Source organism: Lytechinus variegatus, chromosome 7 (genome assembly GCF_018143015.1).
Source record: "Lytechinus variegatus isolate NC3 chromosome 7, Lvar_3.0, whole genome shotgun sequence".
In the NCBI taxonomy this organism is placed as follows: domain Eukaryota; kingdom Metazoa; phylum Echinodermata; class Echinoidea; order Temnopleuroida; family Toxopneustidae; genus Lytechinus; species Lytechinus variegatus.
In genome coordinates this window covers 26625943-26643996 of record NC_054746.1, presented here as the reverse complement: position 1 = coordinate 26643996, position 18054 = coordinate 26625943, and the positions used below count along the sequence as shown (strand labels likewise).

The window sequence follows — 18054 nt, the reverse complement described above, 5'->3', positions numbered from 1 at the left end:
AATAGCCATTTTAGACCCCCAATTTTGGAAGCCTTTTTGGATTCTTGGACATGCTGGATCTCTGACTGTCCTTGTAACTTTTCCTTATTTATTACTTGACCCTTAAACCATGGGTTAAACACCAAATATCATATACACCGGGCTGATACTAAACAAACTATGTCAGTTTTTCGGTGAGAACGGCCTATATAGACTCCATTCTTTGAAGCCATTATGGATTTTTGGACATAATGGAACCACTAACTGTCCTTGTAACTTGTCCCAATCTAATACTTGACCCTTTAAACCATGCGTTATACTAAAAAATTATATTCTCCAGGCGGTTTTTAAACAAATTGTGTCGGTTTGTAATTAACGACAGACATTTTATACTTCATTTTTGCAAACCATCCTCGATTTTTGGACATGGAGGACCATAGACTGTCTTTTTACTTGTGCCAACGTATTTCTTGACCCATTAAACCATGGGTTAGACACCAACATTATATGCCCAAGGCAGGTATTAAACAAACTATATGTCGGGTTTGTGGGTTTTTAGATAACAACAGCTATTTTAGACTCCAATTTTGAAAGCCATCTTGGATTTTTGGACATAGTGGACTGTTGACTGTCCTTGTAACTTGTCCCGGTTTACTTCTTGACCCTTGAAATCACCAATGAATACAACCCAAATAAAAGACACTAAAATACGTAAAAGATGAATTATGAATTTTAGGCCATGGCAGCCATTTTTACGCAATCTTGGATTTTCAGGTACCCTGGAGTGCTTATGTTCACTCTTTCCTGTTTGGCCTTCCCCAATGAATACATGTATGCACCGAAAAAGGTGTCTAGGGTAGATAAAGTGCCGGTTATTTTAATTTTCAGTTAATGGCGGCCATCTTAGACGCCATCTTGAAAATAACCACTTTTCCGGACACAGATTTTTGTGGATTTTTAGTATGTTATTTTTTAGATCAAATAGTACCAAAAACCGTTGACAAACATTTCTGTTACAAGTTTTGGGGGTCAGAATAGAGTAAAAATGGGTGTAGAATGGCGGCCATTTTGTTTTTGCCAATTTGAGGATTTTAACATAAAAATCAAGGTTGGCAAACAGCAAATTTGGACTCAGCGCCCTCAAATTATGTTAAAGCACTTCTCAATTCAGCATTAACACGATTTGCCTAAGGCAGTCTACTTTTCTCAAATCTGGACCTGACTATTTGTATGAACAGTGTAACTGATATATTTATTTCCAAGATCTTAAAGAACAGTGGCATCCAGAGTCAAGAAGGAAGAATATTTTACTTGGACAATTTATTTTTGTGATCTCTGTAATAGCGTTTTTATATAAGTCATATGTTTTGATGGGAATGAAAATGTATTTTCAGGTAATCTTAATCTGCTTTGGAGTTGATTATGGACCAAAAATTGTTTCTAATTGATAAAAAAAATCTAGCTATAGCTAAGCGCAATCAGTTGATGTTCAATAATGGTTGAATATAAATCTGATGGCATCTATTTTTTTCTGGTCCAAAGACGATACTAAAATTCCATGTCATGATTAAAAATATACAACAAGTAATATCTGTGATCGCCAGCGCTTTTCAAAAGTATGGACCAAAAAGTGATTCTAATTGATAAAAAAAATCTAGCTATAGCTAAGCGCAATCAGTTGATGTTCAATAACTTATGGTAGAATATAAATCTGAAGACATCTATTTTTTCTGGTCCAAAGACGATAATAAAAGTCCGTGTCAGGATAAAAAATATACAACAAATAATATATGTGATCGCCAGCGCTTTTCAAAAGTCCATTGGGCCTGTTGAATAAATACTTCTACCTGAGAAAACTCGGGTATTTTTTACCTGAGTTTTTGCCCTGTGTTAAAGTCAATGGCAGAAATCAGACTAACCTCAGTTCTTACCGGAGTTTTCTCAGGTAAAAAGTTTTATGCAACAGGCTGCAGGCGTTCCTGGGTGATCTGTAGTTAAGTCTTGAACCCTACAGATTCTTCAAAACCTTTTATGTCACATTATAATATAAAAAAGGCAAAATGTTAAAGAAAAAAGAAGCCTCAGTCTAAGCATGTTTAAAAGAGACAATTGGCATTTCAGACACTGCTGGAGGTGTCCTCGGTTAACACTGACATTTCACGCATAATTATGGATCCTCGTTTGGAGTTTAAATTTTTAACGAATTGTCTCACAATGTTCATGGTTTACCATGGCCCTTGGAAGCGAGGTTGCTGTGTGTATTATTTCCCTTAGGAAATCTGCCTATCACGATGAAAGAAATGAAAGGTCATTTGACCAAAATTGCCCATGAAGTAACTACGAACTCGTCTATAGACCAGTTCGTAGTTACTTCATGGGCAATTTTGGTCAAATGACCTTTCATTTCTTTCATCATGATCATGATGATAGGCAGATATCAAAGCAAGATATTACGTAAGCTTGCCTTACATAGCAGGATGAAGAAATTGAATAGACCAGGTGACTAGAATAGCACACCAATGAACACTTAATAAAGGTATTTGTTGCATTCCTACTATGAATGCATATCTTAGCATGTTGCACAATGTACTTGACAACTGTGAAATACCGGTCGTTCGTGGAAGCATTGTTGGTGTTTTGTGGATGTAAATGAAAACGACAATTCAAAGAATATATGAATAATCAAGACATCAAAGTTGGTGCTTTTCTCATTAGATTTTAAAGCACCATGTCACTTTAGTACAAATTACCTTCTTCTGATCATGCGTAGAATCTTTTGATCATGCGCAGAAAGGAACTGGCTGGTTAAGTATGATCTTGAAGAACCCTGGTATTGCAAGTTAATGGAGCCTCCGAGTGAAAACATGTGGTTTAATAATCATGATTATTGAACACGTTGAAATAGCATATATACTAATAATTAATTCTCATTCACAGTTGTATATACACATTCACCATCTTAGCACGAAATTGACCAACATTTCTTACTTTTTTTCAAATTTGAAGAGGATTTTGATAAGCGAATGCATGTTTTGTTTTCTGTAGCTGGAAAGATGTAGTGTTTCATGAAGTAATAAATAACCTGCATACAGTTCGTAGATGCACAACAAAACCAGCGCAACTTGAAGAACGGCATTATTAAATACCTCAGGACTTTCTTGCTTGAATTGAATTGACCTTGGCGGTACATTTACCAGTCATAGAAAATTACACTAAATCATTATTTGTTGTAGTTGCCATCGATGGCAAAATTTATGTTTGAATAATGAGGAACAGAATCACATTTTCATCTAAAATATTGATTTCCATTGTTATACTCACTATATAATGTATACTCATAATCAGGTACTCAGAGAAAACGCTAAATTGCGTACAAACTATAAAGGGAAACTTGAGTATAGAATTATTTTAATGAATGATTGAAACATATATATGATTTAGTTTCTCACTTTCATTATTTTCTAATGCATATGATGAGGCTCGTTCATTTTATACTCGATATTTGCTCTTTCGATTGTGGAAGAACCTTATTTTAATGATACTTTCTTTTCAACATGTTCAATCAAAATGAGGCATATTCGAATGAATGAACATGATGAATGCATGAATGAATGAATGAATGAATAGATGGATGGATGGATGAATGAACTGTGCTTATTTTATTTATTTTTGTTTGCATTGGTACTGATAGCGTTCTATGATACTATGCTAATGCCTATAATGATTTTACATGTACAACAAAGAGAAAGAGAGCGGGAATTAGATATTAAGAAAAAAAGGAAAGGAGTCGTATATGAGTGCCAAGATAACAGTAAATCTTAATGGATAATAATTGATTATGATCAGGTAAAAATAATGTGTAATTTTTAGGACTGAACTTATGATGTGCTAAAATATACTTTACTCTAAAGAAACTTTGCAATATTTGAAACAGTAATAATTAGTATGCTGTGAATTTCGTTAATGTACACATCTTTTCAAATTTGATATACAAATCATTTACAAGTAATATTCTCCTTTTAGTTCGTACATAAATGTTTATTTTTGTTGTGTAACCATTTATCTCTTTGAGAGAGAAAATTGTATACTCAATTAACGCCGAAGCAGAATGCATCTTGGTCTTGCCTAATGTGTCAGCTAGGAAGAAGCCATGGATATGTAACAGGAGTTTAAGCATGTGGCCCGCATTCTGAAATATGGTCGAAATTATCATCTAGTCCAAACTATTGCCTATAACTACGGGAAAACGAAAATGTGCTTAAGATTGGATGTTTCTTATGTTTTACCGTGTTCTTTATGAATGCTTTAATCATGTTAATGACGAAAAAGATAATTTCAATTCTTATTTCTTCATGATTTTTTTTCTTCAAATTAATTGAGTTCCACCATGCACTCTCAAAACAAATCAGTCAAAATGACTAGTTAATCTAGTTAATTGTGCTATGCGACAATTTTCTTCGTTTGAAATAAACGTTTGCAGTATCTAAAACAGAAATATATGTGTTGTGACTTTCATTCAGTAAAAAAAGATGATGATTTAGCCGAAAATATAGACACACTGCTATTCTATAGTAGTTAAATACAAGAGCATTTATTGCACAAAATACCTGCACATAGAATTCAAGGAGAATATACAACACATATGGACAATAACAGACTTTGCGTCAGTCATAGCAATGGCGGGCGTGACTGGTATTTACAGTGATATAAAATGTGTATACAGTAATTGTTTAACGGTGTAAAAAATTCAGAGCAACAGATATAGTAACATTAAATTGACTGACAAATATCATCCTTGTCAATATTGGTACAACCACTTGGTAAAATAACAAAATTCGAGATACATCATCTGTTAATTATTTCTATGTCTTTAAAAAGTTACTCGAAAAGTTTCAGCGAGAGGGAATTGGCGTTAACTATACAAATCGGGTAAAACACATTTTTTAAAGTAAAATATGAAACACATTTATTGTTACTGGTCGGTGTATTAATTTTAAATAGGTATCTACCTTTGAATTTAGCCATAAAATTCTCTCAATATTCATTTCTTGTGGATAAATCATGACAGTGTAAATCGGTCCTGTCCATAAGCTGTGTTAGTAAGAATCAACATAGGTGGTTCAGAATATCGAATTCGGGATTTGCTCTATGATTTTAAGTCATTGAACTAGAAGAAACTTTATAGGAAATAAGAAAAAGATAGCAAGTTTAACATCAACCAATTAACGGTAACTAAACTATTTAGGTCAAAAACTATTCTCTGCATGATATGCAGAGAATAATTGTTAAACTAAAAATATTTATTACCATTTTAATGCAAATAATATCTTGCAATATATCATATTGCAAGATAACATCAGCATTCCTATTCAAAATTAAAAAGAAGACTATGTACAGTGAATTTTTTGTATAAAAAAGTGGAATTCTATATTGAAATTTAGATAATATGCGTCTTTTGAATACCAAGTGATAAAAGTTAGATGTTGTAGGCTTACTTTTGATTGACTGTATATTTATAGCCACTTGAAATCTACAACGTTACATATTGTTATATTTTACTTCTGAGTGTTTTTCTTTATATCTGAATGCCAAGAAAGAGGAAATATTTGTAAGAAGGTGTTTGGGTTCGATGTGATTTTAAGTTCAAATTTCTTTACTAAGGACTTGTTAGCAATTAGGACTGATACCTTATCAAAAAAATCATCAGAAATACCTGTAATGTGCAAAAATGTCACAATCATTACGAAGATGAATAATGCGTGGGGTGCAGGTGGTGAATATGTCTGAAGAAGAATTGTAACGTAAACGCCATTTCATAAAGGAAAGAATCGAAAAATGCAGCCATATATACGAATCCAGGAATTTATCAATAATCGAGATGCAAACCGGATATCTGGGTGAATTTTATGTAAGCGGCTTGTCTTCGCGTATTAGTTGCCAGTGTCGATATAATTGCTTCATCGGGGCTAGCTGTCACGTGCTGGCGGTGATTATGCATGTGACCAAGTTAAAAATATCAAACATCATTCAATCAAGCCGACAAGTATTTTCAACGTTTCTCTTTGGAGTCTTTTTATATCGATCCTATTGGACCCGTGAACCACGTGATCTTCTTCGTCTGAGCGTGTTTCGTTGACGATATCTCTGGATCATCTGACCAAGTTCTTTGATGCCTTCTTGAAGACCCTCACCGTTGGCGGCACTAGCAGCTTGGAGATACCAGGGGTTTGTATAGACAGAGTGAAGCGCCATGGCTTCCAGTATGTGATAGATGTCACACGCACCTATAAATACAAAAATAAAAAATAAACGAATATGTGAAATAAAACACAATATTTTTTACCAGTTATAGTAATCAATATCTAACCCGTTTTTGTTAACAGTGCTATGTAATACAACACTTAAAGCTAAAGATAATATCGCGATGTTTTTCGGGGGGACGGGGGGGAGGCAAGATGGCCTAAGAGGTGACGTTATATTTTTCTCAGTTAAATCCGAAGGGTATTATAAAATGACACGTCCAATTCCTCTCCTTTTTATATTCTTCCATTTTCTCCCTCCCTTTTCTCAATTTTTTCTTGTTGTAAAATCATACTGGCGGGAGCACCCTCACCCCCCAACCCCGTGGCACCGCCAATATGGTTCCACGATATTTGCTCCTGCGACAATGGTGACGTGGTGACGGTTAATCCACACGTTAAGCTTGATATAAACCTCAACCTTGCAGGACAATGATTTTCATTGAAATGACATTCGTACAATCATCTTAATCTATAAAACATTGTTTCTACTCGCCAAACCTACCGGAGAGCTCTTGCTTATTCGCAAAGACGACGACAGGAATTCCTCTTGGGAGACCTTGTAGTTTGAGGACTTTGAAAAGAAAATCTCTGGCATTTCCCAGTGAGCCAGGGTCGGCACTGTCAACCACGAAAGCGATCCCTGCATGCAAAGAGCCAGATAATTCATGCTGTTAATTTAGTTCAGTATTTTGAATGGCAGAAATGAAACAGAAAGCTTTTTAGAAAATGTATCAGAGGACAGACAATAGTAAACTGCTTATTCAAGACAAACGGGATGAGAAAGGAGATTAATAAAGCCCTGTCTATCAAACAAGCTGAATGCGGAAACGAGTGAATCACAACATTGGTTAAAGTGAATAATTATATCTTTTTTAAGTTGTACTTGGTATTGAACAGATCAAGGAGATATAGGTGATATCTCCTTGAACAGATCAAGCGTCTGTAAGCCTACACACGTGAGTACTAATATAGCAGACTTTCCACTTCGTATTAACGAGGCAGAAACACACACACAAAAAAAACACGACATCACATTACCCTATATAATATCATCATACGTGTCATCAATCCAATATCTTATACTTTTGAAATATACGTATTTCATCATTTTAATGGCTATAAAAATACAGGAAATAGCAAACAACGAGCATGTTTTTAAAATAGTCTCCGATTCATTAAGGCCTTTCAGTCAGAGCGGGTGCTAATAATACTCATTTACGTCACATTAGCTGTGATTGACTACCCTCAATTATTCCTAATGCAACTAAACCTAATGTAATTAGGAACCCTGCAGATGTGTCATATTGCCGATCAGTACATCAAACCCAAATTGGAAGATGTTTGATGAAGTAAACGTGTATAAGGAATTTAATCTTAATCAACTCTCTCTGCGTCATATGAAAGTGTTAAATGAGTGCTGGGTATCCCAGGGGGGGGGGGTGTTTTGAAACATGCTAAAACCGTGCTAAAAACGGTCGGAAATGGTATTTTATAATACTTATTGAAACTATGGTTTGGAAATATTCTTCCTTAAACATTGTCAAAATCCCAAGAAATTGTGCTTGTTTCCGTGCTTGTTTTGGCCAAAATGCCTGACACTAATTCACACAACCAGCATTTTATTCTTAAGAAAATTGGGAGGATATCATACATAATAATAGATACTGGCATGTCTCAAGACCAACATCCATCTATCCATCTATCTATCTATCTACCTCCCTATACCTACCTACCTACCTGTCTATCTATCTCCTATCTATCTATCTATCTATCTATCTATCTATCTCCTATCTATCTATCTATCTCCTATCTATCTATCTATCTTTCTGTCTGTCTTTCTATCTATCTATCTATCTATCTATCTAACCATCCATATCCATGTCATTTATGCTACTATACTTTAACCCTGCCACTGTGTTCTCTCTTCTATTATACTCGAAATCTTAATTTCGAATATTTATCATTTAGAAAATAGGCTAATGAAGAGATTATGGATATATGAATAAATAAACTTTTGAGAGTCAAAGAGAAAATGCAAATGATAGGTTATACGGTTGATTTAGCCTGAATACTGACCACGTTATTTTCTATTCTCTATCAGGTGTTATTATTTATATGACATAGTTTGATTGAAGTTTTTCTATCGATACGTCCCTTCTACTATTCTTTCTATTTATTTTTCTCTTCCTTATAGTCTCCTCTTTGTGATGTTATTGTTGTCGCTGTTTTTGCTCATGTTCTTCTCCTTATTATTCTTTTTCTTCCTCATCCTTTTTCTTCCGTAATTCTCCTTCTCCCCCCTCCTCTTTCTTCTTCTATTCCTCCTCCTCCTTCTTCTTCTTCTTCTTCTACTTCTTCGTTATGTTCTTGTATATATTATCTTTGTATCATATTTATTGCTAATAGTAAATTCTGTTTTTTCTTCGTTTTTTTAATATGTAAATAGTATAATTTTACCATTGTATTATCGTAATTCTATATGTCGAGGACCCCACTGGAAATAAGCGTTCGAACTTTCGTGGGTGTTGCAAGCATGTTGTTTTTAATGCTACTGTATATGTCATGGTGACTTGCCAAATAAAATCAATCAATCAATCAAAGATAGAAATATATAAACTAACGAATGAATAAGTGGATTAACGAACGAATGAATAAATAAGCAATTATGAATACAGACAAAACTTATGGAAGACCTCTCTAGTCTCGCATACAATTCATAATTCTATAAAAGTAATGTTAAATTTGAAAATTACATGTACGGTAAATCATTTTTCAAAAAGTGAGGAAAAACAAACATCCATTCGATAATAGAATCCTTAGTTGGTTGACCTAAAATGACCTTTGACGTTTGCCAAGTGACCTGAAATTAGTTACATTCTTCCATTTGCCGATACCTGATAAACATTACATGAAAGTTTTATGGAATTTCGCAAAATTATCTTGAAAATTTAAAAACGCAACTTAACATGATATTGATACCACAACCTGGTCAAAGTTCGTTGACCCTAAACGACCTTTTCCCTCGTGACTTTCATTTGACCTATAACTCATGTTAGACGGTCGAATGCTTGATTACCAATATATTGAGGTTTCATGAAATAGTCCCTCATAGGCTCTTTAATTATGATGACAAACTTAACATTGGTTATGATTTCCTTGTTGACGACGCCGCCGTCGCCGCCGCCGTTGGAAAAGCGGCACCTATAGTCTCTCCCTACTATGCTGGCGAGAGATAAATGAATGTTTGAAATAAATACGCATTTAGCGAGTAAAGTGAATGCATAAGTAAACATAGATACTGTAGATAAGTTCAACGAAGCCTCTCAAATTATATGCCGGGAATATTCAAAGGAAATCGTACTGAGCGGTCATCATGCATCTTTCATTAATTCCATCGGAAATAACATAGCGAAAGTCTAAGACATATTCATATTTCAAGAAATCTATGTTTCCGTTTCTATCGTAAGCATGAAGCTGCAGAATCCACTTCTCTTTTCTTAAGCTTGCCAATGACAGTCAAAATGTGGGTTGTCTGTAACACGCTCTTATGTCATCATATTCTCTTCATCATCTTTCTATTTCCGCTCCTGGAATCGATTCTATGAAATATTCCGCTTTTATTCATTTGTAAAACAAATGTGTTAAACAAATTTAAACAAACCAACAATCCGACACTTGCAGTTGCGTTATGAGGCAAAGAGTATGAGGGGTCGAGGTTCTGGTGCGATGCACAATATTATTGTTCACAATTTGCAAGCGAGTGAAGCAAGAAATGGCAATTTGACAGTAATAGTGTAAAAAAAAATGGGGTGTATATTCTGAAATCCGGTTATGTTATCCAAAATTTCCATGAAAAAAACCACCAGCCCTCCACCACCCTTTCCATCCATATAAGCCAGTAAGCCGATAATGCTAAGTAATGCTTGTTTTTTTTCTGCATATAAATTAAATTGCTTACATGTATATTTCTGCCTAAATCGTCATTTTGACTGCAATGCCAAAAGGGTAAAAGCCATCGCATCACTTATTTTTCACATGAAATATGGCTGAATACCAAGGTACATTAAGATATTTTTAGAAATATCATGAAATGTTAGGAAGGACTAGTCGGTATCGGGAAGTCTGCTTCGATGGAAATCAGTTTTAACCACCTTGAAGTACATCATAATATATACGCATTATACATGTAGAGTCGTATCAGCGCCAAAAATCCGATTCGACTCAATTACAAAGTGACAAATAATTGAACTTAATTAAAATTACGCAATCGTTTGGTCTTCATTCGAATTCTGGTAGGCCTACACCTGAAACGTGCAAGCATGAACCACCAAAAAGAGAGAGGGTCTTACACCCTTCTGGGTTTTACGGAGCACCCGAACTTAGCAGTTAAAAAAAGAGCTTTTGACAATTTCTTAATCTAATTACCTTCGGCAATTTTCTTGAGCACTATTTTAGTAGAAGACAAGAGTTTTTTTTATCCCTATTACACATCCCCCATATCTATTTCAGGATGTACGTTAATTATTTTAAAACATGTCTCTTATGGTGATTGTAATTAAGAGCAATTAAAGTTTTAGTCCACTTGGACTTGGTTTTGAAAAAAAATGACAATACAAGTTTTCCTGTTTAAAACCTCTTGAATACCATTGCATTTAACTTTCCCTTTCTTTGTTACGAGTACACTGTTAAAAAAACCCTGATTTTACAGAAAAATAAAAGAAGATTTTGCAGAAAGCAATACCAGAATCATTCTTTAAATTCATGAAACAGTAATTTTTCTGCAATTTAACAGAACAGGTCTGTTAGAAAAAGGGGAAAAGAGTGTTTTATCTAAGGAAATTTGTAAGATTACACACACCAAATACCAATTTCCTGTAAGATTACGCAATCTGGTAAGATTACAGGTGTTCTCGAGACTCTGCTGCAGGAACTTCTTTTAGTTTAAGGATAAATTTTCTAACAGTGTACTTCACTTATCCACCTTGGTTTCGATCTCACGTCTTGTACACATCAAAGGCACGATCATTGTCTTCTTTGGGAAATTCCGGTATCCATTGATAATAAAGAAACGAAAGTGAAGCATTTTCATATTGCCTATATCTTGTAAAAGTGATCGTATCCAAACGAAAACGTAAACGTATTTAGGATTAGATGATAATTTATATTTCATAATGAAAGAAGGTTGTAATGAAATATGTGATGGGCATATCCCAATATAATTCGTCGGTCCCAAGACAACGTCAGCGCACCCGTAGAAGAAAAGTGCTTGGGTGGCTGGTGTGTCCTCTTAGGGAGACCTGCAATCCGGTAGATTTTTCGCGGGGGACACAAATTCAGGGCAGTTGTCCGGAGGTGGCTGTCCTGTTGTGAAATGAAGTAATACCGAAAAACAGCATATGATCTCTTGGTTGCATGGTAAATGCCAAATACATAATTTTAAACTTCAGAAACAAATATAGTGTAGTTGTATATTTGGAAATTATTTCGAGTATTCTCTAAGCAGTGGCGTAACTGCGCCCCCCCCCCATCGGCTGGCCAACCCCCCCCCCAAAAAAAAAAACACGTGGGAAAAGGAGAAAAAGAGTGAAAAAAGAACGAGAAAAGTTTTGGGGAGAATAAATGATTGTATTTTATATCATACTATGTTACATACACATGTGTGTTACATTATACTACATAAGAAATATTTTTTCATAACTTTATGAAAAATTATTTGTTTAGGGCATTTGTGTTCATCATTCCTGGTGCTCGCATTGTCTGTTTAATGAGATTTATAATCATGTTGTGCTAAAACATGCAGTTTTTATTCGTCACAAAAATAATCAAAGTATACAAAACATATCGTTGCACTTTAATCAAAAGAACATTGATACAAACTGTGTATAAGTACATAAAACATATCCTAAATAAATTGCATTATTTGATTAGTGTGATACATATCCGTTTAATGGCACAGTCCTTAAAATGTGTCTATTAGGTCAGTATAACTGGCAATTAAGCGCGCTAAATGACATTTATTTTTGCTGGTGCCCCCCCCCCCCCCGCCACCAAGTGACCCACGGTACGCAACTGCCTCCAAGCACCAACACTTGAGACAATAATAATCAGGATTATTTCCTGCAGTATGTCCGGTCATACAACATCAATTTAAAAAACGCCGGGCTGATATGGGTTTTTTCTTTACTAAAATAAGCAACGTTGCCATATACCCGCTGCGGTTATTATTCCCAATTTTCAGTCAAAATGCAGATTTCTTTGTTCTTTTAGTCTGCAATTTATAATTTCATATTGATATAACATAAGAGATAGGGTAGACACAACCCCCCCCCCCGAAACAAAAATATAGATATGTTTCATGGCATGCTAGGGTTCTCTTGAACTTCAAACCGAGTAAGAGTTCTTCCTTCCTCCGAATCCTACTGCCAGAATGCATTGAAATAATACTGAGCAAAATGATAACTATGATAGGTAAAGTAAAGTCACATACTAAAGGTGAAATGCAGAAACTGAATTAAAGAATGTACGAGCTGGAAATAAACAATCATTATAAAATACCAAATTGAATAATTTCATGATAATTAAATGCATCTGGAAATGTCGAGATGTTGAAGTGAAGGCAAGAGGACTACATCATGAGCAATCACCTGCTAATTAAGAATGTTAATGATCTGAGACTGAGAGCCCTTATCATTTTTAAAGCTCATTAATGGCACTATAAACAATCGATAGCTGTCTCCGATTCATGATTGTCATTGCGCATTCTTGCCCGTTTGGAGAAATTAATTCAACTAAACAGATATCAAATTAATGAAATTATTCGATTCAAACAAATAGTTGAGACTCATCATCTTTATGTTTACATCATTTCTACCTCAAAACGGAATGAAAGAACCTTATTTCATAAAAAAACCAGGCCCCAGAAAAGGTGTAAGGAATATCATATAATACTTTTTAAGCCTGACGATATACGGACAAGCAGGCACATAATTACAAATAAAACAAGAAGTTAAGGTACTATATTGTCTTACTATTACAAACCTTCAGCTTCTTGGTAATGATGCCAATCTCGCTCCCTGAGTTTAGGCCAATCTCCAAGATCAAGCATAGTGAATGTGGAACCAGTCATTGGGGTAAAGGTCTCCGAGTTAAATCCCAAGGTAGGTGTAGTAAATACATGCTCTTTCAACATCAACCGGTAGAGGATGGTCGTCTTCCCTACATTCAAAACAAACAACATCAATATCTTAATGATATTCATCGTGAAATAATTAATATTTATAATCTTTTTGTTTGTTATTTATTTAAGCAATATTTATTGTGGTGCCCTTTCAGCATTAAGCTGATTTTAAGGGGCCTTAAAGTATATGAAAATGTATACATGATAAAATATACAACAATCAAGCAAATAAGTACATTAAATCAATGAGAGGTGTACCACGTCTCTTTTGATGTATGATCATTAACATCTGATTATGTTTTTACACGAAATGAAAGTCGCTATCTGAAAATGCAACAAATAATGGAAGCTCTTCATACACTCTTATGAGAGCACCCAGCGGGTAAAGCACATGAGACACACAGAAATCATGCATGCATGCCTGTCATATCATTTTCAACGGTATGGTGGTATATACACTATAGCAAAAAGTAGATATCTCGATGATTGACTGATCACTTGGTTTATACAGCTCTGGTAATTCATGTATGATCCAAAGGTTTTCAACTACGAGTCAATATTGATAGCTGAATCTGAATTTTGAATTTATATCATGCAGGGCAGATGTTAGGTACTTCTTTCAACAACAATAATTTATTCATTAAGGTGATATGATTTAGGTTTGTTGTTGTTGTTGTGTATTTCTACTTTTTTCTACTATTTTTTCTTTAAATCATCGTAATATTTTTATGTTTACTTTCACTTTCAGAAAAATAATAGGTAGGTTAACATAATACCTAACGACTGTTGGGGAAAAGTAATTACATGTCAAACGAATGGGGATTTTTTTAACCAACCGTTGATAGGCTCATCATGTTAACGAACCCGATAGGTTGGTTAAGAATTTCCTGAGTGTTTGTATGTCTTTGCCTTTTATCTAGTGAAAGTGTCGAATAACAACTGTAGGTTGTCACGCAAGGAAATTGAATCGATAACTAAGAATCAAGTTTATTATTAAAGCATGACATATTAAACCCTCGATTTTAATGGCATGTTTGTTGGATTCTTCTCTGTAAAGAGAACAGAAACTGTCGGTGTGCAAATCAATTCACAAACACTTTCGAAGCTAACGATAATTAGATTGGTTGACACTAATAATTAGGTAAAAATATTTAAGCAAAAATTTGACGGTAATAAAAACACGCGTGATATAATATGAAAATGAATCAGTTATAAACTTAATAAACTGACTCTAGCATATAGTCTGCCTGGCAGGGACTGTGTAAAGCGGAGAGACAAAGAAAGTCATTCCAGAGATTTCATAACATGAAGAGCACCAGTAAAGGTTGAAAGACTGATGTTACAATGAGTTCCTAAACTTCTGAACTGTTTGACAGCCCTCTGTCCCTTCATCACTCTGGGTACAGACAAAGCGATCTTTTCATAATGGTTATACACGAAGAGCATTGCAATCGAAATTGGGGTCAGAGTCAATGTTGTTACCAGTCGTATGTTGAAAATCAAAGATCGACTCTCCGTCTGATTGGAACATTTGCGTCAATTATCACCCCTCATAACAACGAAATGGGAGAAGGGGGAAGGAATGGGGGTGGGGTATAGGAAGATAAGAGAAAGAGAGAGGAGAGAGGGGAGAGAGAAAGAAAGAGGGAGAGAGAGAGGGGGAGAGGGGGAGGGGTAATGGAGGGAGAAGGGGGTGAAGGGTTTCGATGAAGGGATCACTGTGAGGACTGACGTCACCCGTGTTAAATCAATTGAATATTGAGGTACACCTCTGTTACATCTGTTTCAAACCTACATTCACAATCTAGCTATTTGTTTACATGTCCTATTATTTTGAGATAAAAAAAATATGCCAGTCATATCCTCAAACTGCACTCATATTAAGGAAATATTACGGAAAATCAACTCGATGACATACTTGGAAAGTCACAGAAACCAAAACTTCGAGTGAAAAAACAAATCGCTTTCCATGCTCAGGTCATATTGTAAATCAAAGGCATTTATTAATGTACATGTTTACTGTCATTGTAAATAAAGGAAATAAAAATGAATGATATTTGTTATAATGAATTATGATAACAACAATAATCATTGATTCTTATTATGATTATAACAAATTATTATCATTATCATCATTTATTTTGTATAAACATCACTATCGTTGCTGTTTGTTGCTTTTATCACAATCGTAGAAGAATATACCCTCGATCATGATAGAGAAAGAATCGCAAAGCTGGACCTTTGTAAAAGTATGGACCTGACACGGTCAAATATAAAAGTTTCAATTGACTATACCATGTACATACAATCTCTAATAAGTATACTTCTAACCTTTAAAGTATGGAATATGATACTAAATTGCCCTTTCTGTTGCAAACAGAAGACCAACTATTATACAAAAACTAGGCCATATCCAAAAGCCCCCCCCCCTGTTGAAATATTCAAATTGTTACTTAAAAGTCGCCCTTTTCCGTCAGTAGTATGACTTTTTTCATTAATAGATTCATTGTTTTTATTAGTTAGGCTACCACATCGCACTCTTTGAAACGTCCGTATAAAAAGCCTTATAAGCTCAATGTCATTTATAATGATGATGAAAATAGAATGAATGAAATCGAGACTAAATTCGCATTCAATGTAGCTTTCGAGAGGGAAAATAGAGAGAAAGAGAGCAGTGTGATGCAAATTAAAACAAATATTTTCTTGAAATAGAATTATTGGAAAGAGCAAACTTCCTGATACTTAGTCCACTCTAAAAATGATAGTTCTATTACTCTAAGATAGAGCTTGGTGAAAAAAGAATAAGATGGCGAAATGTACAATTTTTCTTCAAAACAGTACTCCTAAAAATATTCAATGAAGTTTCTTTTGGAGCCTATAAAACAACTGGGTATTTCACTATAAGTTTTGTTTCCATTTGATTTTGGAAATAATCCTTTATTCCGAGTCGACCAGCGTAGGGTAAACCGCGGCAAAATAACAATAGTGAGCTTAAAACAATTTTGAAACACTATAAGAATTGCACATTTTAATCGGGAGCGGAAGGTTGATCAAAATATTTTCTTTAAACATTTAAAATGTATATTATAGTATTTCAAAGATAATTGTACACTATTTACTTATTAGTTGACATTGAGATTTTTAATTTTGACAATATTGGGATGAATTAATAGACGTTTTGAATTTCAACCTTTGTTTCAATGGGTTTTTTTAGGTTTTGGTCACATGAGACAAGTATTCTCAATTTTAGTATATTTTGGGTACACACAAGTGATTCGATGAAAAAATGTAAAAAGAAGACGGTTGAAATATTGACAGGAAATAAAATTTCATGTTTGTTTGTTTTGTTTTTCACAATGCATAACAAAAAATGAATTCACAGAATATAATGTTGCATTGATAATAATATTACACAGTAGGAACTAAAAATAACAAAAAAAAATGAAGTGCAGAGTGCAATAAAGGGGATGTTCACCCTGAAGAAAATTTTGTTGTAAAATAGCAGAAAAAAATAATAAAAATATTGGGGAAGTTTAGAAGAAAATCCATTATAAGACTGAGATAGTTATGACAATTTTAAGTTTGGAATATGTGACGTCATAACCGAGCAGCTGCTCCATATGTTATGTAATATAAGATGCCTAAATTCCAAATTTTCAATGTAAATAATATTTACAATATTTGGAGACATTTAAATCCTTCATATCCTTCTTGAATGATAAAATATTGTTACAAAGTTTAAAGGAAGTGAATTCCAAATGTTAGGTCCTATAATATTTTATTGATTTATGGGCTAATTAAGGCACTCCCAGGAGTGAATAAGTGAAATCCAAATAAATGTCAAGTTAGATATAGCCATGAATGTCTATATTCAAAGTAAAATCATCATGAAATGATAAAGGTAGCTGCTAATTTTTATTTAAGTGAATATCAGCAACTTTCAGTGTTTTATTTATAATAGTTGTTTCTCTTTGGATCTTTTAAAAATAACTTACCAGCACCATTTAATCCTACAATGAGAATCTTCATTGGTTTCTTAGCCGTGTTCTTCCATTGGAGTCTCGATCCAGACATACAAGCACCCATCTTGGATTCGACTCCCTGAACCTCAGTTGATCTTCACATTCAAGATATAATATCCAACCGCTCCTGCGCCGTGTGCACACAAATAATTAATACGCTCACATCAAAAGTTCGTATGTATTCCAGTGTGTTAACGTGTCAAACAGTTTCCTTTTCATAAAACAAATTTCTCCACAAGATCGTGTAAACCCATCCAATACAATTTCGTATTCTGATCATGTGAACTCGAAACCAAAATTTCATCTGCTTGACTTCGTTGTCTGCTGGCTCATTCCGAGTGTAATGGTGGCGTCGAAGGAGGGGGTCGGGGGGGGGGCTGTTATCGGAAGTCGTCTGGAAACTATTTCCAAATTGCTTGCTCTGGAGAAAGCTACTTGGGAGGCTATGTAAGAGGTTAATAAGAATCCTTCATCTTGGACATCGAGAGGGACACGCTTCTATTCCTGTTTATTGAACTGCACTTGCCCCTCATAGCCAAGCATTTCATTAATTAGCTGGGATATGATTCAAGGG

General features: G+C 34.5%; 1 protein-coding gene across 1 annotated transcript; it reads right to left on the bottom strand.

Annotated features, from left to right (window-relative positions):
* Positions 1–2963: 2963 nt before the first annotated feature.
* Positions 2964–17851, bottom strand: LOC121418876 (ADP-ribosylation factor 1-like). Its single transcript, XM_041613063.1, has 4 exons — positions 17454–17851; positions 13320–13496; positions 6784–6921; positions 2964–6263 (listed from the first exon to the last, which is right to left on the bottom strand). The coding sequence occupies exons 1-4, from the start codon at positions 17542–17544 to the stop codon at positions 6064–6066; spliced, it is 606 nt and encodes a 201-aa protein (XP_041468997.1). The 5' UTR covers positions 17545–17851; the 3' UTR covers positions 2964–6063.
* Positions 17852–18054: the final 203 nt, after the last annotated feature.